At 37.4% G+C, this 25,832-nt stretch overlaps 1 protein-coding gene across 9 annotated transcripts in view; it reads right to left on the bottom strand.

The window, feature by feature from the left end:
• The window catches only part of ASXL3 (ASXL transcriptional regulator 3), a 131,019-nt gene that overhangs the window by 50,300 nt on the left and 54,887 nt on the right, over window positions 1-25,832 (bottom strand). For 6 of the 9 annotated variants that reach the window (XM_072924600.1, XM_072924601.1, XM_041714728.2 and 3 more), the window contains 3 exons: window positions 19,090-19,198; window positions 17,628-17,739; window positions 8,063-8,184 (listed from right to left, as the gene is read on the bottom strand). In XM_072924600.1, the coding sequence (XP_072780701.1) occupies window positions 8,063-8,184; window positions 17,628-17,739; window positions 19,090-19,198 (343 nt within the window). Of the gene's footprint in view, window positions 1-2,998; window positions 3,377-4,404; window positions 5,127-8,062; window positions 8,185-17,627; window positions 17,740-17,847; window positions 19,053-19,089; window positions 19,199-25,832 lie in introns of those variants that run through there. The other 3 variants (XM_072924603.1, XM_030266145.4, XM_072924605.1) reach the window with 3 other exon arrangements.

Below are 25,832 nucleotides of genomic sequence, written 5' to 3'. Positions count from 1 at the left end.
ACACAGTGGTTGACTGTCTTCAGTGAAAACTCATAAAGTCATCTTTCAAGTAGGAATGAAAGGAAACAATATAAACTAAAACATAACTGGAGATGGGGGCAAAATACATCCCCAAAAGAGCACCAGAAGCAAAATGTCAGCCTCTGTGCTCTGATTTTACTGCTGCTAGGCAGTTTTTTTTGTTATTTTTCTTTACCACATCTTTGAAAATCCAAATGAAAAAATGGAGCACACAGATAAACCATTAATGCAGAAAGCCACTTTCATTTGAGCTTAAATGCGTGACACACTGAGAATGTTAAAAATTAAGTCATTATCAACAAAGACATGTAACACTTGGCTGCATTAAGCAACATCGTCCCAGATTTCTACTTGTTCCATAAATGTCAAGACTACATTCTGAAACTCATGTAATGAAACATAACCTTTGAAATTTCACACATTATGGATCAGAAATGTAAAGCTATGGAATTCCTCCATTCTGCCATGTGAAAACTCAAGCTATGATACACTGAGTGAAGTCTCTTGCACAAAATAAATAACAACTCTACATCATGGTTATGGATCCCAAAATGACAAAGATGAAACAGGTTTATGGTTTATCACTGATTCACTTAACATCAGCACAAAATTCAGTCTTTGTCTTCTCTCTCTCCCCTCATTGTGTTAGCAAAATTAAGAGCCTTTAATTCCCATGTCTCAGTTAAATCAAAATTTCTCAGTGGCAACCTGTTTCATGGACAGACAGAGTAACTAAACTACAACAGTAAGCACTACAAATCATGAACAGTAAACCCATTATTATTTCCTAGATGCTACCAATTCTTATATTAAACATAAACAAAGCACTCAGTTATAAGTATGCAACCATAAGATTAAAACACAATAAAGATGCCTTATGGAAACAACCAGAAAGCACAAAGTGCCATTTGCAAAGCAAATGAATTTACTTTCAACCATACTAGTACGCTACACATGTCAGTATGGTGCCAAGAGTACACAACTGGTCATCTGGAGATGAAGAGTAGTGTCAGAATCAACAGGATGGAAGTTTGGACACCTGGAATTTCTTTTCAAACAAATGCTAATATGTTCTCATACAAGTATCTCTTCTTGTCCCATGCCATCCTCCTACGTTGTGATAGTTACATCCGTATTCAGAATAAAAATAATGTCTTGCTGCGTACTTGTTCATAGGTCTCAGTAGGGCTCAGGGTCTTTCTGTAGGACTACAGTACACATTAACACTGAACATTTACCTGTGTACTAACCAACACTGAACTGAAGTGCTTGGATCTTTGTGGGGCAGAGACAAGGAGATTTGTCTGTTCACATGTGTGTCTGTACACCTAAAGCCAACTCTCCTTTCTACAGGAATACAATAATACAGTCACAGCTACAGTTGCTGCAGATCATGACAGACTGCCAAGTAAATGTTTTTGGTGCTTTCCAACCACAGAAAAAAAGGACAAAAAACCCCATGTGATGTGTTCAATGTCTGTTTTGACTTGCATGTGAATGGGAATGATGATATCATAGTCATCAACACAGTAAAAGCTTTTTAACAATGAGAAGAATTGGAGTTTTTTTTATGGTTTGTGTAGTATTAAATTAACAACATCCATCACTGAAAAGTGTTTTATGGGGAAATGGGTTCTTTAGCACAACAAAGCACATATAGGTAAGGCAACAGTTTGTAGAAAGCAGTTTAAAAACAAATTAAAATAAAGATAGCAATGTCAATACAAAATCTTAAAACAGTAATCAACACTTTCCAAGAGGTCAGATTTTCAAACATTCTTTGCACAGGGGCCAGAGCATACAGCAGAGGCTTCATGGCTAGACTTCGCAGATAAAAAAAAATCCTCTCATATTACTACTCTGAGAATTAACAGTGCACCAGTGTAAGCAGTGTGATGTTTTTCTGCCTGACATCCTCTTTCAGCCTGGGTATTCCTGCTTGCCCACACATCCTGAGCACACAGCCTTCTGGGAACCTACTCAACATCTCCTGGAACACCATTTGCAGATAACTGCTTGTCAACATTTTGTAGGAGGTTTCCTAGAGCTCTGAAGAGTTGTGAGCTGTTCCAAATCCTGCCTTTCCCTGAAAAGATCAATACTTTCTAGGATGCACTTCAAAATCAAGGCATGATTCATTGTCACCTGGATATCATTTCATGTTACAAACTATTTAAATCAAAAGCTGTTCTTTTCACGTGGCCCAAAAGAATATATTTACTTAGATATTCACTGCCATTATAAGGAAAAATCATGTAACTCCACTGGAAAGCTTAACTGGGACTCCAATCTATAGTGATTTCATTTTCGTTAATACAACAGCAATGACCAATCCATCTGAAATAGTTCCCCCAGCTATTTAAGGGACAGACTACTTACAGAAACACATTAACAGATAAATGCAATGCTTAGGACTAGGCTGCTATCTTCAGCTTGACTACCTGAGCCTTGGAAAAAGCCACTGTATCTACAGAACAGAAGAGAACATGTTCAACCTATATTTGGGAAGAAGATTTCACTATGTCACAGTGGCAGGTTTAAACAAAGGTAAAGCTCATGCTAGGACATATTTTAAATGAGGGATACTGCTCTACACTGAGGTAGAGGGGCAACTACGCTTCAACACATAAAATTGCTTTAAAATTCTTTAGTTATTTCTCAGACTAAGAAGTTCTCTAAAATACATTTATTAAAACAGAAAAGGTGCAGGAGCACTGTAAAAAGCATGCTGTGCAAACAACCCCAGAGGAGAAACAAGCCGAATGCTCCAGCAACTGGGAGACAGTCATTACAAAAGCGGTAAAAAGCAGGGATTGTGGGGATTTCTGTCCCTTTCTTTCCATCACAGGTAAGGGCTGAGGACACAGGGATCACCCAGAAGAGAATCTCATAAACATTGTCCTGGGTCTTACCAAAGCACTGTGTTGAGCAGCTGGTGCATGCTGCCCATGCATAGGGACCTTTAGAGGGGACATACCGTGCAGCCAGCCTTCGAGCAATGCATGTACTCCCTGAACAGCTTCTGCTGGAACTCTTGCTCTCCCAGCTTCTTTTCCCCATTATGCAGTCTCCCTGCCATAGTTTCTCTGTCCTCTTCCCTAGACTTGTCTCAGCAATCAGAAAATCAGTTTATTTTATCATCTTCGAACTTCCATTTTCCGGAACGCATTTTGTAAACTCCAGTGTCCCTTCCCATGTCTTTCTAGAAGTCAAAAAGCAACATGTTTTCCTTCTTTTCCATTTGTTGTCAGGAAAATTTGTCAAGAATCATCACTTATGTTGGCAGACATCTGATCAAATGCTTCAGCTAGGGAGCCAGAATTCTCCAACTGTGGCACTGGTACATTTGTTGCATCTGAAATGAAACATAAGAAGGTGGTTAAGTGAGACACTGAGCAACTGCAGCAAACTCTCTATAATGAGGAATTCAGTACAAAAAATACCTCTCAGTTCACAGTGGATTTTCAGAGCCTTTCAGGAAGACACCCTGCACTTAAATTCTATGTGATTAGGACAAAATCATAGTGATCTCCTCTGTCACCTTTGCTTCTTTGGAGTGAGGAAGGGAAAGCAGGGCAGGCAAAATATCAGGCTTATATTAGAGCACATGAGGGAGCAGTTGCTCAAATGAGTCAAAGGAAAGACACCACAGATAGACTCATACTGGATTACTTCCTGTGGACAGCAAAATGCTTCAAGATAACCTGCATCTGGCTGTAGTCAAGGAAAGAAGTCTTAACAGAATGAGTGTGAAGGGTGAGTTTGCTCTTCTCTCAAAGAATGGTAAGCAGTGTGAACTGAAGACAGGAAAGCAAATTCACACCAGCATCATGTGAGATCAGGATTCTGCCTTCAGTGCCAGCCTAGGTACTGGGACATCTATGTCCAAATGTCACAAAAAAAACCAAACAACAAAACAAAAAAAACCCAAAACAAACAAAGAGATCTTGATAAACTACTTACATGAATTTGAATAAATCAGGGCTAAATTACAGTGTTAACCATCCTGAAATTTAGTCTCTTGTAGGTTGGTTTCTAAATAAGAATTACAGTTGTGGTAGAAATGTCAGCTTGAAATATTATTTGGAGCTGGACAGATCTAATGTCCTACAATTCAGAAGCAATACATGAGCTAAACCCTAATTTCCCCATAGCTCTATTACTGCTTGGGGCGTGACAGCATCCACTAGAAAAAAAAAGGGGGTGGAGTTGCCATTTCTATTATAAGAACAAATCCTAAAATGGGTGCCTTCCTTCTCATTAAAAAACTGCATCTACCCACTTTATGAATTATATAGTGGCACATATAATTAACCCAGCCACCAAGCATGCAGACAAAGCCCAAAGTTAAGGAAAACAAAACAAACCATGGCAGTGACATACCTTGTGTTGATTCCCTTATTTCCTGAGCTTCTCTCCTCCCAAACCCACTTGGCTGCTGTCTCTGGAGTTTCTGTCTCTACAAGAGAGCTGGATGCCCAGCACAGTCTCAGACATGTCCTGGTTCTGTATTCAGATTCTGAGTCTGAATGGAGTATCCTTCTCTTCTCCCAACAGAAAATTTATGGGTACCCTTCTTGGTGCTGATTCCAAAGTGCCAAAAGGGAGGCAGGATTTTCTTCCATGTCTGGGAGGTCTACTATCATCCCAGACACCATTAGAGCGCATCTTCAAGTTCTTTCTCCTCTCTTGGTACTGACCCAGGGAACACCTGGTGCACTGACGAGCAAGGTGCTCTTACACTTGGCTATCAGAGTCCAACATAGACTAACACCACCTCAGTGTCCTGGATACTCACACATTCTCAGTGTTACCTATGTGAGGCCAGTTTGCAGGTATGATTGTTTCTTCTGAGAACTGTTCCAAGAACATCTTGTTAGATACAGATAAATCTGTATACAGCGAAGACTTCCACAAAAAGTATCACCTCAAGTCAATGGAACAGAAACTTGACCAGAGAGAAGCATGTAGATACTATGCCATGATTTGATGTCCATTCTGGAGTTAGCCTCGTCCAGAGCAAGAATAATGCACACAGTAGTGTGACCATGTACCACTGCTAGCAGATGCAGGTGTAGTTCAGTACTTTCCCAGGAAGAGGTCCTTACATGGGTCTGCATGCCAAAACTCTCTTGAGTGTGAAAATGAGGTAAATCAGTATGGAACTGATCAGTACTGATAGGAAATCAGCATGTGATAGCATGCCATAAGCCTTCTTTTCAAAGGTACAAGATCAGCAACAGCTGGGCACACATGCCCAAGCACTTCCAACAGCGCAAGGAAAACAGAAATCCATAAAATCTGCCATCAGAAAGCTAAGCATAAAAGGCAGCTCTACACCATAGGCTCTTTGGTCTATAGCCTCATGAACAGGAACTGATTTGTGGGACATTACACTCAGAGCAAAGTGTAAAGCATTTTACAAGAGAAAACTGAAACTCTGTTAGAAACCAAAGGGAAGCATGAAACACACTCAGTGGTAAAATACTCAAAATCTCTTTCCCAGCATGGAAGGTGGTGAAGCTAAAAAGTTTCCAGACCAAAATGGCAGCCCAGCCTTTGAAAGGTGAGGACATAAAGGCTGATCCGTGACACAGAGCTTATGAAAATCCACTGCAATTGCAAACCTCCTTAGTCCCTGCAAAACATCCCAAATCCACTGCTACCTGAGAGAAATCAAAACCAAGAGCCAGGACTCAAAAAAAAGCCCTTTCTTCCATACTGCTTGCAGAGCTCAAGAAAGGCAGCATTGTGACTAATTTCATTCATGAGAACATCCTGAAATGCAGGCTTTTGCAAGCCAAACATGAGATTGCTCTTTGCAATCTAAGCCCAGGAATATATCTCTAGAATTCATTAAAAAAGCAAATCATATGTAAATCCAGCACATAATAATTTAAAGAGAATTACATATGAGTAGTTAATAAGTAGATAAACTGTAGAGAAAATCTTCTATTTCCAGCTAAGATCTTCAAACAGAACTACACATTGCCAACTTCCCTCTCACTTTATTTTTAGAGGTTACAAAATAAATACACACAAGATCAAAGTAATGTGAAGAACACACTGGTTTTAAATAAATTGAGCAGGAAACTGAAAACTATCTTGTAGGTTTTCATTCTTTGAAGACTGTTTTGCAGTAGATAAAAAGCAAAAGCTAAGGAAGACCCCCATTACAGTATATTATATACAGTATACATACATTTATATATTATAAGCACTTGCTGAGAATATGATAATGGCTCATGCTCTGCTACTTTAGCAGGGAATCAGTACGTTTGTATCAGTTATAAGAGTGTTGCATAGTATAGCGGGTCTAAAAGTTTCTTCTGCATTCAAAGGTCTGACAGGTTCTTTGTATGAATTGTAGGTACTATGCATCCATAAGGGCAATTGAAAGATTGGAAAACAAAAGAATAAATTTTCAACAGCAATTTTATAAATAAAATCACTGTTAAGGTTTATTCACCTCTACTACAATACCAAATCAAACCTGCAATGTGTATATATGGTAGTAGCCAACACCTGAAACTTTAAGAGAAAACAAAGCAAAAAACTACTATTCCACTATACAAATGCCCATTTGTCTCACACTGTGCATAGAGAAAACATTTTGGTGATAGCTGTACTGCTACTGTCATACTCTGAAGTACAGGATCTAATTACCATCAACTTAATTAAAACTAATTTCTTTTTATTGATTACTTAACTTTCGGATGTTGCTTTAACCCTACTGCCTTAGGGAATGTTCTCAAAGATTCACATCAATGTTATGACTTTTTATATTAATTAAGCTATTCTGATTAATTTGCCCTTTTAAAATTATCCTCAATGCTACATATCTGCTAAGTGACAAATGGTAGAGTTTAAACAATTACAGAAGTTCAAATATTTGTGGCTTTGCTCTTTTTATTCCCTTTTCTCCCCTTTGCCTACTCCCTCCACCCCTACGAAGTTCACAGAACACAAAGCATCTGTATAGAAGAGTTTCCAAGAAGTGTAAATTTTTACAACTATCCTAATGGTTAGTGAACTGTTTTGTGCCCACTGTTCAATTTTCCTGAACAAACACATGTAAGACCTCAATCCAAAAATCCTTTTCAGTCTTCAAAGCCTCTAAATACATCATAACCTTATGTGAATGATAAACATCTATTAATTTTATTGGATTTAAACTCAGCCAGCATGAAAACCTAAAGAGTTTAGAGATGTGCACAGGCCTTGCTTAACTTAAGCCTAAACAAAGCACTCAGTAATAAACTACCCCATGAAATACAAGATCTCCATTAATCCTAACTAGTTGTGAGAAAAATTACATCATCATCTCATTATTTCAACACTTTAGAAAAGTCACAACTCAAAATGGAGAAGAGGTAATGGTAGGGGTTTTTTGAATTCTAGTTTTTCAGTTTTTCTTTTTCATTTTTCTGGCAGTAATCTGAATTAATTTGGCAATGCTGGAAAATAATTTTCACATTATCATGCTTTCAGCTAATAGGTGACTTTGAATAATCAACTGCTTCTGCAAGCTTTAGTACTTAACATGGAACCTAAATCATCCAAATCATGTTTTTTTTTAAATAAAAATAACCTGACCCCACTTTTATACCCTGTAGTAGCAAATACAGTATGAAAAAAAATATTTAACAGATCATAAAGAAAAACTGAACAAGTATACCTAGAGTCTTTCCTATCTGCAGCACTTCTTTCAAAATGTTTTTTAAATTTATTTTTAACCTCATATAAAATTTTCAACACAAATGCTTACATAGGAAAAGCAGGGGTGTGCTAATATAAAGAATTCTGCTTACTTGAAATTGTCTTGACTTTAAGTGCTTATTGCACTTAAAACCCCTTTAAACTCACAAAAAATAGGAATGCATCCTCGCTAAAAACATAGCAGAACCCCCAACAAAACGTCACTAAACATAACACTAAAAATCTTTAGAAGAGTCTTTAAATTCTGCTGACATCCCTTTCACACAGGAATGACAGAGATGCTAAAGGGAAGCCAACTGATGATCAGTCAATACAAGCTTACCTGTTTAAGTGCTTTCTTTGTGTGCTGCTGGAAGGAAGATACTAGCTTGCTTTGCACCGGTGCATTAGTAAGGCTTGAATCACGATTGGAAGACATTTCCTCAGATGTCTGCTTTGGGCAAACTTTACAAAAAGAAATAAAAAATCAGAATACTGTTATGGGGGTTATCTTCCCTATTTCTCCAAGAGTCATACGGATGGAAAAATAAACCAACACAAGCAAATGCTTCAGAACCAAAAAGCTTGTGGTAGAAAATTCAGCTGATCTTGAGTCCACATCACCTAAAAATCCAGCCATATTCTAAGAAAATGCACTGCTTCACTAATATTTGTACCACATCATACCCCTTCTATGCAGTTCAGGAGGCCTTGCATATTTTGCCTTTCAGGTTCTGAAAGGTAACTGAAATATTTTAACAGATTTCACACAGAAGCTAGATAAAAGCTACCTTCCTCATCAACACATTTTAATGGATTATAAGATATCTAAATGAGCATTTGTACAAGAGACACTGATGACCCCTGGATCTAGAAAGATTCACACATACGTAACTTCATACCAGATTGTAATGTCTTCTTAAGAGCCAGACTCACCTATTTTACAAGTACTTCTTGGTAAAGCTAAGAACACACTTTGCTGTTTAATGGGTAAACTGCAATAGAAGAATTCTGGTCTCTCAGGTAATACATGCTGCTATACTTGTCAGCCTTCTAAATAATACATGCTTTAATGAACATATACTACAGTACTTGCATTAAACAGCCTCTTGAATAAACGTTTTGTGCGACACAGAAAAAAGTCTCCTAGTTAAAAATAAATGAAAATATTATTTATTTTGCTTTTGTTTTTTTACAGCTTTATTAAACAGCTGTTTAAGCTGAAAGAAGAGCTGGAGGATCCTATTAGTCTTGGTGGTCAGCAAACTCAAACTGAAAGGGCTGTAGAAACTTTTCCACTCTTAATGCCTTGCAGTACTATTATCCTCACTGGTAACCTAAGACTGCCCAGGTAAACCAGCATTAGCATGGATCCAGAAATGAAGCAGCTTTTCTTCCATTCTCCTCTGCTGACTCAGTTCAAGTCTGCCTTCCAGCAGTGTTCAAAGCTGGTTTGTATGTTGACATACCTTCTGTTTTGAAGCAGTAAATAGTTTTCCAAGATTTGCCATACTTTGCACACCACCAGGATAGTCTGAAGACACTCAAAGAAGTTGCACAGACATGTGCCAGAAATAATGTAGCCCAGTGTTAATCTATTTTCTCTGCCCATCCTTCAGTGGGATGAGCAGACAACCAAAGTAGCTAAGTCCCATGCCTTTAGCAATGTTTCCTAGAAGAAACATTGTAATCTTCTTTGATTTGTGTTTATAAGCAAAAAAGACACATACAATTTAGCTATCAATAAGTAATAGCCATCATAAGATGCATGTGATATTAAACCTTTTTTTGCACTGAAAGAAAAAGTAATTAACACTTACCTCAATAAGAGAGAATACACTCCATGGCACTGCTGTTATGCCAAGATAACTGATATTACATTAATTTTTCATTACCAGGTAAGAGAAAGGCTATTTTGTCACAAGATTTATAACTGAGTTTTGTTTTGGTTTTTTTTTCATATACTTGCAGAATTTGTCAAAATACACAAAGAAGTTGCAACACAAAACAGGTGCTGAGTTTACAGAATCACCTGGATCAATCTTTTCCACACGATGAGCAAAGCTTACTATCAAATAAGACAATGTAAAAGAGCTGCAAAGTGTCAGCAGAAAACAAACAATAGAAGGTTTATATAATTCAAATCACTGCTACAGCTAAGCTCCTGAGACAAAGAACACCTACATCAAAATAAAAACTTGACATTTCAAATTTCCCAGATTTTGTCTTCTCCTTCAAAGAAACTCTTTTTTTACTGTGTTCTGGCAAATTTTGAGAGTCAAAGAATTGAAGAAAAAACCCTAGAAATAGCATGTGCACACAAACCCAAAGTTAACAAGAGGAGAAGAGTAGACATTCAAAAATCCCTAAAGAATGGAAACTGGTAAACTTAAATGCCCATCTTAAAACAGGATAGATACAACACGATCTGACATGATAAACCTATTCCTGTTCCCAAAATGACTGCAATTCCTATTACCTTCTTGTTGAAATGGGAAGTTCAGATTTTTATTATGGAGACCTACAATATTATCCAGGAGTCTCCCCTATTTATTTTGGTGATAAAGTTAATCTTGAAGAGGTTTGACAACTATCTGATCTCAACACTGCAACCATTAACATCAAAGTCATGGTAGAGCAGGAATAAAAAGAATAGTCCTCTATTAATTTTGCACTTTCATTCATTTCTCTTTTAACAATAAACCTGGAATTGTGACAGAATTTTTAAGAGGCCATACTTTTAATTCCTATCATCACTACAATTTTCAATAAAATATTATCGGTGTATTGATTTATTTTGCTTCTGTTCCTTTGAATCTTTTACAAATTTAAACCAAGAAACAGGGACTGTTCTAGTGGGTGAAACTGGAATTGAAACCACTGAAACAATAAATAGCTTTCCATCACTGTAATCTCTCCTACAGCTACAGAAAGAATACCTCACTTCAGGCTAGTTCTTTAGCACAATCCAAATCTAGTTTGTTCAATGTTTTGAGAAAAACCCCAACTGTTTCCTGTAGTTCATGATTAAAGAAATAGATACATGAGGTTGAAATCTGATGCTTAAAATATTTAAAATGACACTGTGATTAGAGAAACTCAACCAAATTTATTTAGAACAAATGATACTTCCTTTCTAAAACTTATTTTGTAAATTATATTTTTCTTCATATACCTTGTAGCTTAAAATAGTAAGATAGTAGGAAACTATTTTAAATGTTGCTTTTTATGTTTTAATTGAATTTCCATTTAAAACCAGCTTGATACAAAATATGGCTATGAACCTAACCATCTAGTAAGTAATGTCATTGCCTATTTTCCAAAAGCAGAAAACAAAAGCATTAAAAATCTAAATACATTGTGTTAAATTGTACAATTGCTTAACAACTTATACAGTCTATTCACTTTGTTAGCAAAAAATAATACTAAAATTGACATACAGGCTTTATTTAGAGGATAATCAAGGTATTGTTTAAAAACAATATTAATTGTCTTTTCTGTACGAAATTGAATATGAGACAATGAATAATTTTAATCTTTAAAACATGTTCTGCTACTTAGTAATTTAAATCAATCTGTGCCAAAGTGTGACTGTATTAAAATGTCTGTGACCACATGAAATTGTCATTATTTATTTCTTAATTTCTATGGATAAAGTCCAACTGCTTTTCTCTGAGTGGGTCAGACATAAAGAAAGGGACAAATATGACAGAAAGATACATAAGTGAAGTTACCACTGATGATCCTAGTGAAAAAAATTATGCCTTAAGAACAAAACAGGATTTTCTCCTACGGAAACCAGAGATTACAGTAAAAGAAAATTAAATTTCAAGTGTTATTTGCACATATATACAACTTTGGAAAGCTGCAACCACTTTTTTCATGAGTGCAGAAGATCCATGAATATTATCAGATCCACAATCATTTGAAAATCTGTATCAGAAAAGAATGCTAAAAATAAACTGGGTGTTTGGGAGGGAAAAAAAAAAACAACCCTGACAGACAGAATATGACAGACAAAGGGAAAATATTTGGGTACTACATTATTGCTACAGTAGAAAACGGAAACAAGAGTAGTTTTAAGCCTACAGGAGGCATTTCCATTTAGTGGAGAATAATTAGACTCCATTCTTTAAATTGGCTTCCTCAAGGGCCAGGACCGAGTGAAGGAATAAAGAAAAAGCAACTATTAAGCTCTAAACTGTTAGGTTATGAGCTGGAAGAGCAGCTGGGTTTCTGAAGATAAGACCTCCTTAGTGAGTGTACAGAGACTGTTAACATGAATGATAGAATTAGAATTACTTAGCAAAAAGAGTATGTTAAAAATGTTTTGGTAAACTCCATTTAAAATAACTTCCTATCTTCCATTTTTCCAAGACTAGTTTTGTTAATTATTATGAAAGGCTATAATTTATAAAAATCAGCAATACTATCTTTGAATTTCAAATTTTACAGGCTATATTTGGGGTTTTTTTATTACCTTTTACCTTCCCCACCCAATAAATGACACCTATGTAAAACATATTGGAACATATCCTTATTTGAAGAAACAAGTTTTTGAGGAACACAACAAAAAATTATCTCTCCTTGCCACTGAAAGTTATTAGGAATAACTGTAAACAGATTTATGTAACCAGATGGACAGATAAATTCCTGCTCATTAAAGGGTTTATTTTCCCAAAATCAACAGCACAGTTAATTTTGATTTCAGTCAGATCACACTGATTTAAAATTATACCAGCAAAATCAACAGCAGTCCACTTCTCTTTTTTTTAAAGTAACCATAGCAGATGAGAAGGATTGTTTAGGAATGGCCACGTTACAAAACATAAATTAATATTGTTACCATATGCTAAAGCTAGAGTCTACCTCAAGCATAAAATCTATGCACACAATCTGGAGATATGAAATTTCAGAGAGAACTCCCCCAGGAAAACATACACACAATCTCTCTCTCTCTAAAATATCCATAAAATTCAATATTTTCTTTGGGTGACACAGATCTATACTTGTATTGACATAAATAGTTGCACTTTGCCAGCACAGATGTATCGAGTAATTCACCTCCATCACTCTTTGATCTCTAGAGCCCAACTTGCCAAAACTGAACAATTCAGAACTCGGCTGTTGCCATCAGCTCTTGAAAATGAAAACCAGTTTGGGAGTTAGTTAATTGTATGAGTTTGCCAAAGCAAGCAAAAACAGATGTATACATCAAGGGTACTACAGTGACTGCAATATTCTTTCTGAAAAGCAATACTGGCACTGCAAATTAATAAATACAATTGAATAGTATCTTTTGGAAAAAGACATCAAATACCGCATCGGCTTCGTAGCTTGCACGGAATCCCATTATATTAACAGCATGTTTTTGAGCCTAAATATTTCACAAAGCTTAGAAAAAACCTGTGAATCCTTATTCCAAAGCAAGTCAACATTTTCCACAGCCTGTCATCAGTAAGCCAGCAATTTCTTAGACCTCATTAACTACTGTACAGGAAAAAAAAAAACAAGATGAGAAACATCCTCAAGCTTCACAGTATCTCCTCTTATTCTTATGACTCCCTTCATAATGAAACAAAAGAAGTTAAACTCAATCCCAGGTACCATATTTTTATTTTATAGTTGCAGGAAGATTAAAGAAAAATACACAAAAAAATGTAAGCAAAGTGAAAAACTTCGCTTGCTGATGTGTTGAGCTATGTTTGAGCTGCTACTTCATTGCTGCTCTTCTGCTTTTAGAAGAATCTATCTCATATCCAGATGTTGCCACGTGTCACAAACATTTTCAGTAGAATCATCCAATATTATTCCCAAGAGACAAGATGCTAATAGTAAAAGGTTTTACTGAATCACCAGGAATTCCAGTCCTGGAAAGGAACTGAATATCCAAATGAGGACTCAGGTTTCAAACAGTGGTGAATATACACTCCTTGCTACACAGTTATCCTAGGGTTTCCTAGTCTAAAAAGAACAAGGTGTTTGAAAGTACAGTAGCTACAAAGCAAAATTTCAGGATTCAGCATGAACACGATCCTCTGCTGTCCATCATTTTGTCAGCTACCTCTAAGAAAACTGCCTAAGGAATTAACTCTGCCATTTTATGTTCATAGTTGAAGAACATACACTTCTAGCAAGTGCTGAAAACCAAAGTGTCTCAGGAGGAGACACATGTTGCTGGTATTTGGGCACACATGAGAAGCCCTGTTTGGGCTGAGGTGGGGAGGGAAGTCACGCTATAGCAGGAATTGCTGTCTCCTCTACACGTACATCATTGTGCATTCCATTGGCTCGCACAAAGACCATTTTTAATCAACTGCGCTCTGTGGCTGATGGATTAGCCCTGCCTTCATAAACCCTAGGGACAAATGCTTTTTGAGAACTGAACATCCTATTGATGGGCAAGAGGATATTATAGTCATCATTTTCCCAGGCAACAGTAATTGGGACTTTAATTCTTTTACCCACAGCATCTTTACATGCTACACCTGTATTTGAGGAAAATGGAATTTTAAAGATATGGGACTGCTACAGAGCTTCTATTAGAAATCCCATTCCAAACAAAATCAACTGTAGCATAGAGAGTTTCTTTAACATAGGCCTTTGGAGAAGGTGGGGAAAGAAAAATTCTCCACAGCATCTGCGAAATCCTGAGGTGTGACCATTCTACTTGTCTGCTTAGCAATACTGATGTTGTGTAATAGCTTTTGCCAAGTCATGTGTTTATAATGGTTAGGAAATTTTATATTATTGTGCTAGTAAAATTGTTCAGTAGCCTGCATGTATACTGCGAAAAATGTGCCTGCTGAGGAATGATGTGATTCTTCTCTGAGTGTCAGCTGGTACTTTTTATTCCAAAAGACTGTGGTCTAAAAGCCCACTAATGGGCTGAGGCTGTTGCTTACAGTTTCATCCTTCTACTTCCAGCTACATTTAAAGAGGCATTTTTTAAACTCTTGCTAAAGAATTTCTGATCATTCTGTCAGAACTGTGGCTTCTGGACTCTATCACAGTGGAAAAGGGCAAATAAAAATGCAATCAATTGGGCAATTAAGAATTCAATGTGCAAGCAATGCCCATCCTCATATGTATCACACATACTCTAAAACAAAAGTCAGAGAATTTGATGAAGCGTTTTTTGCACTGAACTAAATGCTACTTTCATGCCACAGAATAATTTCCTGGAAAGAAAAAAAGAAAAAAAAGTAGCTCTAGTCTGAAAAGTGTAATTGGTCTGTTAGACCAAATATTTTCCATAGAAATAACTATTCTCAAATATTTACAAACCGATCAAGTCACCACCTCACCTTTCATAATCTAATGAGACCATCCCTATTAAACTCCCCAATACAAAGGAGGTATTTGTTCACTCGGGACTTCTTATGTGTCTTTTATAAATCCTTTCCTGTTTACCTTAATTCCTTCTTACAGCTATAATGAATGCAATACGCTGGTAATCATTTAGCTAGTGCTATACCCAAAGGAAAATCACTGCCTATATTCTTTAATCAGTACTATCAGAATGATAGTCTAAGAACTACACAGGACTAATTAGCAAATGCATCTTATCCATGTTCAAGTTGTTTTGTGTTGTGATTCTTGAATGCTTTTCAGATATACTGATTTATTGAACACGTATTTCTGCTGCATATGACCTCTTTGCTTGAAAGCCTAAACAAATTAATGCTGTTCAGCTGCAATAATTTACAAGGCAATCAAACGAAGTCTCACAACTATTATTTAATATCAATAAATTTACGCTAGAAAGATTTCATAGTTTTCAAAAAATATTGACATTAAAAAATACTGAATGAAGAGTGGTCAAATCACACCCTTCAGAGCAAAATGCTATTGTGGATGGTGATTCCTATGCCTTTGCAGATTAAATAATCTGTAATTTCAATCCACCAAAAACTGGATGTATTTTCTGGATATGGTCCTATTTTTAAGCCAAGCCTTCTATACTGTAAACGAAATCAGAATTCTAAGTGTATATAAACGGTATCTTTAACAACAAACTCGCAGTCTCAAGAAAAGCTATTATCAAACATGTTTGGCAAAATTTTGTCCTGTACTAGCTGACTGGCCTGCTATTTATTAAATAAATGCTGCATTTAATTCTTAATTGATCATATCAAGCATTGGCCTTTCTATATGCAATAGACACTCACTATTGCCATCCCATTTACGTTTTTTTTAATATATCCATTGATATCCATAGCAGGACAAGAAAATTAAAATGTCTTGTTCTCAAAATGTTAAATATATTGCAGTTTTCCAATATTTGTTAAAGATGAAAAAAGATGGAAAATTCTCAGCTTTAAAACCAATCTAGGTGTAATTTAATGCTCTATTACAAAATGTTAAATTTTCACAGCTTCTCTTTTATGTCATCACAAGTGCTATAATTATTTTTATTACTGTGAACTGTGAAAATAGTACATAGCCTGCTCCCAGTCAAAACCCAGTAATTTCCTATTTCTGGAATTATGACATCCTATTTACATTCTATAACATCCTATTTACATCCTAACACTCCTAAATAATTGCCTGTGGTTTTTTTGTTTTGTTTATAAGAAGTAACATCAACTTTTGCTTTGTATTTGTAACTGTATTTACACTCCTTTTTACTGCTCTATTCTTCCTTCAATTTCAGGAATTGTGCATCAACAAATTTTCTGAGTATCAAACAGGAATTGTTAAAGAACATGTAAGTTCACTTACATAAGCAGCATATGCTACATAAGCATCAAACCACTGCACATGCAGAGTCTGTTAACTTATAGACATAATATATCAAAGAAAATGAAGAAGCAGAGACATTTAATAACTCTGGACTTTTGTTTCCACAGAGCTTCAAAACTTCAGTCATAGACAGACCCACAAAGTGCCTTGGATAGCTGTTATTCCTATTACTGAACACTTTATGATTTTTCAATGCTGCTGGAGAGCAATACAAAAACTGCAGTATCAGTCCTGTAAAGGTGCAGCCTGAGAGCTAAGTAAGTTGCTCGACTTAAAAAAGGCAGTCTGTAGCAGAACAACAACATGAGCTGAGCCTTTTCATGTCCTAGTTGTAAACAGGACTCTGTCTCACCATATACCAAGAAAGCCAAAACAGCAGGCAGCAGTCCAGCAGTGGGACAGGTTGAGACTGGACAGCAGAAGAGAACTGATCAAGGAAAGGCTTATTTCAGAAGTTCTGGATAGTCAGATTTTTTTTTCATAAAGCATTCACTTTATAATCACTACATGAGTGTGGTTGCAATAATATTTACTTCTGTTACTTGCAAAAAAATTTTAGGTGACTGACGTTCTCCTTATGAATAACTACTAATTCTCAAAAATAATAAAAAAAAAATTCTAAGGTTGCCATTTTTAAGTTATTTCAATGTTTCAGTTTGCCATTATTTTAGAGGGAAAAAAATGCACAGCATTTGATATTTCAAGATGTCGTTATGTGACGATGGCAAACAGGAATACCTCTGCCTGAAAGCAAAAAAATACAAATCTTTGTCCTCTGTCCAGAACTCTACTGAGGGACCAACCCCACAATGAAATCCATGAGATGTCTGAATCTGACAACTGCCAAGTCTGATGCCTGGTAAAGGCAAATTTTTCTTTATCTCTGGGCCCTAAACAAAAAAAATGTAAGCCAAAAAATTACCGACTGAAAACACACCCAACATCACTATTCTTTGCCTTTTAAAACCCTAAGTCAAATAAAGGCACTTAGTGTTCCTGATTCCTTTATAAGGCCAAAAAAGAGAGGGAGTCACTCAAAATAGTTCCACTGAGTACAAAAGATTATTTATACTGCTTAGAAATCACACCACAAAAATTTGAAGAAAACAATACTTTTTCTTTTCCCCAAATATGCCCTCTAATATTGAGATTAAATCACCTACCACCATTTTCTTCTCCATTATTATTGTTTGTCTCAGCCATTTCAGTGCCATCTAACTCAGATTCACATCCTAAATCCAATGTTCCATCAGTAGGGCATGTTGATTCTTCTTTCTACAGTTAAAAAATAAAAATAAAAATAAAATTAACAAGAAAAAAAAATCAATCATGATCCTGCTGCATCTCTGAAAATAGATTACTGCAGTGTACTCTCATGCTTACATTTCAGAAAAACCAAGAATAAAATAAAATATGCCTGTGAGTTACTCTAGAGAGAGCCATAAAAAACAGAGTTTCATGAAAAGATTTGCAAACTAAAAGCAAAGAAGCTGTTCTGTGAGGTCATTCCATGCTCTTTTTAAAACTGAAAAAGTCACATAAAATGCAAGATCTTCCACTTTTTCTTCTTTTATTTTTTAACAGAAACAGACTTGTGTGGCTGTTAAAAATCCTAGTTTTCCAGTTGAGTGTCTACAGCACTGCAGCAAAACACAAATCCTTTAATGTTTCTTTTCTGCCTTTGCCTGTTTCCTGAATTCAAATAGCTGAAGCAACCTGGAGCTCACAAGCATGGGAGTGATTGTGAATTCCTGGAATTGTGCCAAGAATATCTCCCGATTTAAAGAAAAACAACAGCATTTGTTCTAGTAAATTGGGAAAGACAGCTTCTGAAAACTATTAATTCAATTTCAAGTATTCAGGATTTTTACTTAGCAGGAACAGACAAATTTATATACTTTTATATTTTTATACCCTTACCTCAAATATATCTGTCATAAATTACAAAAGATCCTTCCCCCCAGCCCAAAATTTTAGTTGACTACATTTACACTGCCAAGCAGATAATCTCACTTTCTTTTTTCTCATCACTGCCTCACATTATCTCACTTCTATTGTGAAGCCCCTCTAAGTTTGATCAAGTACAACAAGAAAACATTTCCACCCACAGTAAATATCATGTTCATACCAAAACAAAAAAAAAATAAAAAGGAATATAAATAAAGGCAAAATTCTATCACTATAATTATATTCCTTTTCAAAAGCAGTGATGCAACCTTTGAATTAAAAGCTGATTTATATTAGACTTGCAAATAATTTTTCACTATTCAAAAATCAAACATCAATACAATTACTTAATTAGAAAGTCAGTGATCCTCTTGAGCACACTAGTCCTAAAACAAAGGCCTTACTGTGAACAACTCCAAAAAAGCAGCATTTTAACTAAGCTATGTGTTTTTTATACCATGTGCCAAATTCAAGAACACGTATATGCTTTCTAGGATAAAACATTCAATGTTTACTTTCATTATAAATCCTTTTAAAAGACATCTGAAAGCAGTTAGGAGGACTATCAGGTCATTTCCTCACCAAAGAATCTAATCTGTTTACATTTATATCTATTGAGACATTCATAAAATGGATTAATAGTTGTATGTACAATCCATATACAAAATTTAAACTTACTTTGAGAGCATAGAGTCCTGATTTCCCAGGGATTTTGAAGAATGTTCCATCACCTACACGAGTGTTAGTATGAAGCATTGCATTCAGGCAAGCTAATGGAGAGGTTCCACTGAAAAATAAAATTGTGCAGTCTAAGATTGAGTGCCGCTTGTAAAACTATTCCCTCGGTCTATTTTTTTAAAAACTCATGCTTGCCTGGCTTTTTTTTTTTTTTTTTTTTTGCCCCCCCTCCTTTTTTTTTTAATTCTCTCAACCCTGAAAACATCTACATTACAATAACAGGCCAGTTTCAAACTTAATCATATGCATCTGTCCCCTAGGCTTGAGGCAAAAAGTCTGTGAATTATAATTACGTTTTTCTTCATACAGAAACCAGCTCCACATTCTGAAAGAACCAAAGTCCAAATATTTATGTGAAATTACTTCATAAATAACACCATGAAGCCTCATTTTTAAAATGTTACAGACAATGTGGCTGCTGCACATGAATGATCAAAACAGTACCAAGTTCAAGGGCAGCTGCATCCCATAGGATGAAAGGCAACAAAAGAATAATAAAGAGTCCAGAAAAAACACATTTAAAATTAAAAGTGATATATATTGTAAAGCCTTCTTCTGGCTCAATATGGTCAGCATGCATTATTATACACAAATAAATGCACATTTGTGCCTTTTATGAAACATTATCTTTTCTAATTAGAATTGTTTTAGAAATTATGAGACTGACCTCCTCAAGGTGATAATTTTAATACCACTGTGGCATGCATGTTAAAGAACTCTTTCAAAAGAAACACAACACATTCAGAAAAAAATTAACATTTGGACAGGGATATCCTTGTAGCATATACATATCAGCATCAGAAAAAAAGGCAAGTATTTCTACCCTAGCTAGATGTATACTATTCTGTAAAGTTGATCTAAAAAAGGTGGGGAAGAAGGCAGTCATAAATAATTTTATTTCATTTTAATTTAAAATTTGAAGTAAAATATCTATAGATGTAGTATCACATCGTTATCCCCATTTGCTGGCTACTGTACATGATGTACTCAGGGACTGAATTTGAAACTGTGCTTCTTCCCTGGGGTCTCCAGTCTGCACGCACGCTTATCTTGAGCCACGTAAATATATTCCACTTGGTTAAGTGGAACAATGCCTGTGCATTAAATTAAGTGTGTTGCGAAGTATTTCAGGATTAATTATATACTCGACTATAAACCAGGAACAGGGTTTCAAAGTTCATCAGAAACTACTCCTCCTTATTCTGTGGTATTATAACACAACATCCAATCGTGGTTGAAAATTGCAAGTCTGATTTTCTTTTCTAATACGTGAAACTTGATTGAAATGGTTGTATTTCGTATGTTATGCTTTCCGTTGATTTCCATGGCTCTGCTACAACAAAATTCATCTTTACTGTACATATATCATTATTTTAATGGCAAGATCAATAGTGTGGTAATTGCTCTTCCGGTAAAAATTAAACTATAAAGTGCCCTCAGGCCAGGAAGTCCTGTCTATTATAATTTATTTACTGCAGGTCATCTAATGTATCATATTACTACATCTAAAATAAAAAATTGCAGGTAAAAATGCTGCTTGTTGATCAACACATCAGATATGCAATAGGTATTTATTTTATGGGTATCCTAAACATGATCACGCAATATGAAAATTCTGACAAGTTTTTGTGGTTTCTTTGGCTTCCCTGCAAATAAAAATAGTGGCACATTTGGTTTTGATATAATACTTTAACAAAATACAAACCAAAATATGTTGGAAATAAAATGATACTGATAGCAGTGGGACAGAAGACATTAAGGGAGTTCATTGAGTTTAACGATTACTTAAACACTTTTGTAATATGTAGGATCCTTCTCTTTACACATTTTCCTTACTGGATTAATGCTTGACAAGCAAAGAGACAAAGCATTTAATACAGCAGTTACAGTTGTGTAATTTCTTCCATATGTTATCATACGTGAAGCAATTTCAACTCTCTCAGATTTGGATCTTTTTAGTGAAACATTATCACCGATTAAGGCTTTCTCTGCAAGACAGAAAGAACTTGCTGACTCTACAGCAGAACAAAAACTTGGTATGCCAACAAGAAACAAAACTGTGTGTGCATGTATGCACGATTTGTATTCTCCTCCTATTCTGATGGATATACTCTGGACTCTACACTTATTTTTAGATATCATTAACCAATTGAAAGGATACAGCATGAATGAACCCAAAATAGAGGATTTGGCAACATCTCATGATCACTACTGTGTTCACAGCAGATATCTTAATCTTCAAAGTCTAGACAACTGGCAAGTGGACAACAGAAACTACTCTCTGACTTAGAAAGAAACCCTTATCAGCTACTGAGCCAACAAGCACTTTAACTACTGCTATGTTTATTTCTTAAAGATATTTTCAACTCTTAATGACATGCAAACATAGGGCCATATCCACCCTTTTTTGGAAACTGGGTATGCCCATAAGGTACACAAAACAAACCACACAGAACACACTTAAGCTGCAAATAAAAATAATCTGAGAACACTGAGGGGTGGGATTTATTCTGAGCTAACAGATCAAACTGAAGTTCCATGGTGTCCTTTGTCAGCTCTGCCTAGGCCCATGTCAACCAATAACTTGCCTGTTCTTCTGTCAGCACTGGCATCCCTAAAACACCGCATTAAAAATCCCAAATGTTACACACAATGGATGCTGAAAATGCTTGCAACACATGCTATAACAACACATGGGACCATGGTTCAAAAAGCCAGCAATCAAAGATCCCATGATGCAGACTGATATCTGAATCATAGAGCATTTTCTGAGGGATCTGTACTACTTATTGCATGCTTTCTAAATTCTCCTGTAGCCTGAGGACACGTTCCTTCTGCTCAGAGCTCCTGGCATGTATTAATACAGCAGCCAAGGCCTGCCAATATGCTGAGTATCTCTGATATCAAAAATGGCACAGCTTGACCTAAGTTCTTGAAACACTCCAAATCAGTTCAACTTTGATTCAGTTAAATGAAATTGGATACAATAATATTCTACTTCGCAACTTGATATCTGTGAATTTTTAGAGCCATAATATATTTTAAATCGATATGCTGCAAGTTTTATTGCCATAGTCTGCACACAAGAAATATGTTTACCCTTTACAGTCTTCAGATGCAGAACTTTCATACTATTTATCATCATTTGGGTGAGACTGCTTTAAACCACTGTGGTATTCTAGAAGTCATTCATATATAGAAGTTACAATCTGTAGCAGTATGTCTTTAAGACTGGTATTTTTCTTCTTGTATGTTTATTTTATATACATATACATCTATACACGTACACAAGCAGTATTACCCCATATACACTTTCAAAAAGGTTTAAAAGTATAAGAGTTACTTACTTTCTGTAAAAGTGATGTTATGATGTTACAACAACCAGCAACATAGAAAAGAAAAGAAAACAAAATACTCATTAACCTTCCAATATAAAGGTTGCTAATATAACTTGGTCATTTAGAAGACAGACATTTCAATGTTTCATAAATTCTGTGCCCCAAAATCACTATTCGCTGGTAGTACTTCAAAATTTCTGTATATTACCAAATCAAACTTTGCACCCCCAACTCCCCCAGTCAAAAATATCTCCAACATTTTGTGATTCTGGGCTCCCTCTACTGGTCACGCAGCCAGTGTTACCTACATCGAAATTCCAGACTTTCCATGCACCAATCTCTGCTAAAACATGTAGGGGAAATACAGATTTCCATTACTTCCTCCTCTGTCACCCTCCCCCAAACCCTATTGAAAATTTGTAAAAACACCAATAAAAATGTTACTTATTTTTATATTGGAAACTTCTCAAACACATGGCTCTGTCAGAAACTCTGAAAACTTCTGTGGTTAAACATATAATTCTAATGGTCTTTGCTAGACTGCTTGCCAAGAGACAAAAATTATGATCTTGGCAAGAAAAAAGATGTCTTAAATATGGAAAATAAATTGACTAAAGTCGCCTTGTTCAGGCAATACAGTGTGGCAGACAGAGAAAGTTCTCTGCCACTTTGCAGACAAGGCACCTTGGGTCCTGCAGCAGGCAGCATTTCAGCCACTCTGCCCCACTGTACGTGGTGTAACCCCCTCCTCTTCCTGACACATCCCCAAATCTAATGATGACTGCTGTAAGAGGAGCACCTAGGTGTTATAAATTTGTTCAGTATTTATTTGTTTGAATCATCTGCTCCTTTTATACACATCCATAAATAGTCACAAGGGAGCAACAATTTTTACTCAGTGCTAGAAACAAAGTAAAACCAAAAGGCTTAAGAAGTAATTTCTAGGCATGATTTGAAGTCACACAGAATACAATATGTTCATAATGCATGTAAGTTACACCACTTTTAGAGTGACGAGAGATAAAGAAAATAAAACTTATCAGGAAAGGCTGCAGAAAACCCACGTGTATAGTATAGTAAACGGAAAAGTAAAAGGAGGACCCATATTTGTAATTTTCCAAAAATATGTAAAAAACTGTTGAAGACAATGGAGATGAATGTTCTTCATGGCCACTGGTGGAAGAAAAAGAAAGTTCATGGACAGCCTAAAAGTGTGAATGTAGCTGCTGATGTTTTAATCAACACTAGAACAGAGCAGGGGAGTTTGTAAAATGACCTTCATCAGAAGATCATACACACACCAACCCCAGCTGATACACAGACTGAAACCTGTCCCAGTATTCGTGTTCAGTGATCTCTTGAGCATCCATCTAGCACTGTAACCTGTGATTCTTTATCTCTGCAATAAATCTATATTTTGGTTAAGGCTGAGGTTAATCATGTGTCCTAAGTATACTTGTTCCAAAACATACAGCAGCTAGAAATGCTGGAAAATTGACTCAGTGTCTAGACCTGCATTGTTTGCTGAAGTGTCCCACACAGCACTGCATGCCTGGTGTGATGAAGCCCTTTGGCTTCCACTTAAAAGCTCTCCCACAACCTTCAAGGAGCCATGTTCTCACAGTCCTGCTATCAAGTGTCAGCAAAATGCCCGAACCTGCTTCACAAGACTGTGGCTGTGACCTAGCTCAGGAGTGATACAGAGAACCACCAGGAACCTAAGCAGCTCTACCAAGATGAGAAGATAGCTGTGCTATTTATGAAGATGACAGGCCAACTGCTGCTGACCAGTCTAGAGCTGTTCTCCTCCCACAGCCAGGCTTGATGGAGCTGGCAGGGCTGCAGCAGCAGTTAGTGCTAGGGCCAAGGCACATGCAACCAGCCTGAGCTCAGGAGGAACAACCAGGAGAGGTCCAATGAATTGTAGACTGAATAAAAGGCCCAGATATTTTAATATATTCAAGTGGCACAGGATCCTTCCTGCAGGATTTGAAATTTTCTCTTCTTCGCCCCTGCCCATTCTCCCTCCCCCCCTCCCCCCGCGGTCCCTTGTCCCGATCCTTTCTTCCCTTATCACTCCCCCTCACCACGTGGTCCGGGCCCTGCCCCCCCCCCCCCCCCGCCTTTCCCACCTCAGTCTCCGGGGTTTCCCTGCCCCCGTCCCCTGCCCCCCGTCCCATTGGCCGCGGCTCAGGTTCCCCCCGCCCCTGGCACGGGGTATAACCGACCCTCGGTCAGTGCCCCGGTGTCTCGGGAACACGCTTCTACAATAAACACGTCTGCACCCGAGCCCCGTGTCGCCATTTCGTCTGTTCCCGCGCTAGAACTGAGCCTCGCAGAGCCGAAGGGGGAAAATCGGCCGCTGCCTCTCCCCTCCTCTCGCTGTGCCCGCAGGCGCCCACCCGGAGCCGGTCTCGCACGGCAACAAATGGTAGCAGAGGATGGTTATTTCCACTGATTTGTGAAAGGGGGGAGAGAGAAAGGAACTCTGCCACCGTAAGAGCTCTGCAGACACTAAGAGGAGTGACGCATCGGGCGGAAAACAAACCCGAAGCTCTGGGACCCTCTTCCGTCCTCGCCGGCGTGCTCTCTAACCCGCCTGGGAGCAGCCGTGCTGCGGGGGCAGCCGGACTGCAGCGGCTGGGAGCCGGGTAGACTTACCCGAGGGCAAAGAGGACAGTTTGGCAGTGGCTCGATGGACTGAGCTCGAAGAGTGGCCTGACAGGGGACGGCATTTGAATGGAGACCAGAGGCTGACAGTGGCCGAACGCAGGGTTTCAAGGGTGAGCTCTGGTTAACAGGAACACTCAGGCTTCTGGGAGAGCCAAACCGCGAAAGAATATGTTCTCAGTTCAGCGTGATTTTCCACCACCAAGGAGAGAGCTAGAGGTTTCACCGCCCGAGCCCGGAGGGTAAGTTGGGTCAGAGCAGGTTGGGGACCCTGGCGGGCGGCTGGGCTACCTTTTTTTCTTTTCTGAGTTTTAACCACCATCCGCGTCCAGACGGGGACTGTAGCCTTGCATGTCCCTGGCGGCCGGGAGGCTTTTTCTTTTCCAAGGAGGAAGCAACCTTGCTTGATCTTTTCTGGGGTAACTCATACTGGAAAGCCCCTTCTCTTTCTCAGAAAGCTGCCTTTTCTACCCCTCCTCCCTATTCTGGGCTATGGGTGCTGGGGGGGTCGAAAGGACACCAATGGGACAGAATTGTAAATGGTGACACGTCAGCTATGGGAGAATTGTTAACATCCTTAAAGAGGCCCTTCACATCCACGCATTTCGTCGGCTGCCAGCCGCGTTGGGCCCCTCTCCTGTAGATTTCCCCTTCAGCTTCTGCGAAGCCCCCCCT

Source organism: Taeniopygia guttata, chromosome 2 (assembly GCF_048771995.1).
Source record: "Taeniopygia guttata chromosome 2, bTaeGut7.mat, whole genome shotgun sequence".
NCBI lineage: Eukaryota > Metazoa > Chordata > Aves > Passeriformes > Estrildidae > Taeniopygia > Taeniopygia guttata.
The sequence above is the reverse complement of the archived record's forward strand: the minus strand, read 5'-3'. Positions and strand labels throughout refer to the sequence as shown.